The sequence below is a fragment of the Poecilia formosa genome, unplaced genomic scaffold (genome assembly GCF_000485575.1).
Source record: "Poecilia formosa unplaced genomic scaffold, Poecilia_formosa-5.1.2 Scaffold426, whole genome shotgun sequence".
NCBI lineage: Eukaryota > Metazoa > Chordata > Actinopteri > Cyprinodontiformes > Poeciliidae > Poecilia > Poecilia formosa.
The window spans coordinates 14,224-15,718 of NW_006800365.1; the positions used below are offsets into that span (position 1 = coordinate 14,224).

At 36.5% G+C, this 1,495-nt stretch overlaps 1 protein-coding gene across 1 annotated transcript in view; it reads left to right on the top strand.

The window, feature by feature from the left end:
• Positions 1–941: 941 nt before the first annotated feature.
• The window catches only part of LOC103155374 (trichohyalin-like), a gene marked incomplete at its 3' end in the record, with an annotated part of 26,884 nt that continues 26,330 nt past the window's right edge, over positions 942–1,495 (top strand). The window contains exon 1 of the mRNA XM_016663515.1: positions 942–1,206. Within this exon, the coding sequence (XP_016519001.1) occupies positions 1,122–1,206 (85 nt within the window). The remainder of the gene's footprint in view (positions 1,207–1,495) is intronic.

A 1,495-nucleotide genomic window follows, 5' to 3' on the forward strand; every position in this document is an offset into this window, starting at 1 on the left:
GCAAAGGAAGAGAAAAGACAACGTCATGGGGTCCTCAGAAGTTCTGGTGCCCCCCAATAATGCCTGATTTATTTACATTCTTTTCATTTCTGACGGTGTTGACAAAAACTAGGGACAAATTACAATGGAGTTGGAAAATATATAAAAATGATTTTTAATTCAATTTATTGATGCCTCTAATTATTTATATGACTACATATACTTAATTGTCACAATATATAATTTTAGTATTTCTTTAATTATTTTAAACTATTATAATGTATTGATTGCTTCTGGACAAGGGCTTTTACAGGCATCATCCACCTACTACAATGTTTAAAATAAAAAATTATTCAGCAAATACCTGGAAAATATACATTGTTGTGCTCACATGACCCAGATTAGTTGAGTCACATATTTGAAAAAAATTATATTTTGTGTATATTTTATTCAAATTTTGTGCTTTATCCGTAGGACCTGTTTTGTCCCTATTCTCAAGAATCACTAGGAAAGGTTCTTCTCTGAAGTAAAAAAACTGTAAAACATGTTGCGGGATGTAGGAGATACGAATCAGAGGACAATATTAACTTTGGATTTGTGAAAACTGAAATACTAATATTGTATTTGTTTTATTTAGATAAAGTAGAAGAAAACATTTTACGTTTTTCAAAGAGAAGTGGTATTGTTTTATGAGAAATCTTTAGATGTAATGATCGTATGATCCGCAAGGTGGCGGTAATGCAATGACATGAAAGCCGACAGTCATAAAATCCCAAAGAAGAAGAAGAGGAAAAGAATTAGGAGGAGGAAGAAGATAAAGAGCACGACTTTTCTGTTGAATGTTTGAGTGTTTCTCAAAAAAGAAGATTTTTTGTTTTTTTAAAAATTCTGGGATCATTATGAGAATTTGAGGTAGAGATATTAGGACCCGATAGATGGCAGTAGTGCAACAATAATGGATGCAAGCTGCCGTTGAAATCAAGAAGAAGAAGAAAGAGGAGAAGGAGGAAGAAGACAGCACGCGGTCTGTCCTGTTGAATGTTTGAGTGTTTCTCTAAAATTATCTCCAGTCCAGCTTAAACTAGTTTATCAACGAGCGGTTAACTGCTGCTGAAGAAACATTTACAGAGTTTAAAGAAATCATGGTCAAGTCGGAGGAAGAGTTGGATGATCAGCGCGGACTGCTGGATTTCTCCCGGACTCCCCGGATTATTTTACACCGAATAGGTAGGAAACAGCAGCGTTTGGATGCAGGTTAATGTCTGCGCCTTTCTGTATGAGGATCATTTTAGTAAATGTTCTTTTCCCGTATAAATGTTTTATTAGCCCTCGCGTGTAACTTTGTGTAACTCGGCCTCCTGGCATGCTTTTATTCACGTGTGTGAGTATCGCCGTGAGTTGTGCGTCTCGTTTATCATTTCGTACAGCACCTAGTCTCTCTCTCTCTCTCTCTCTCTCTCTCTGTGTGTGTGTGTGTGTGTGTGTGTGTGTGTGTGTGTGTGTGTGTGTGTGTGTG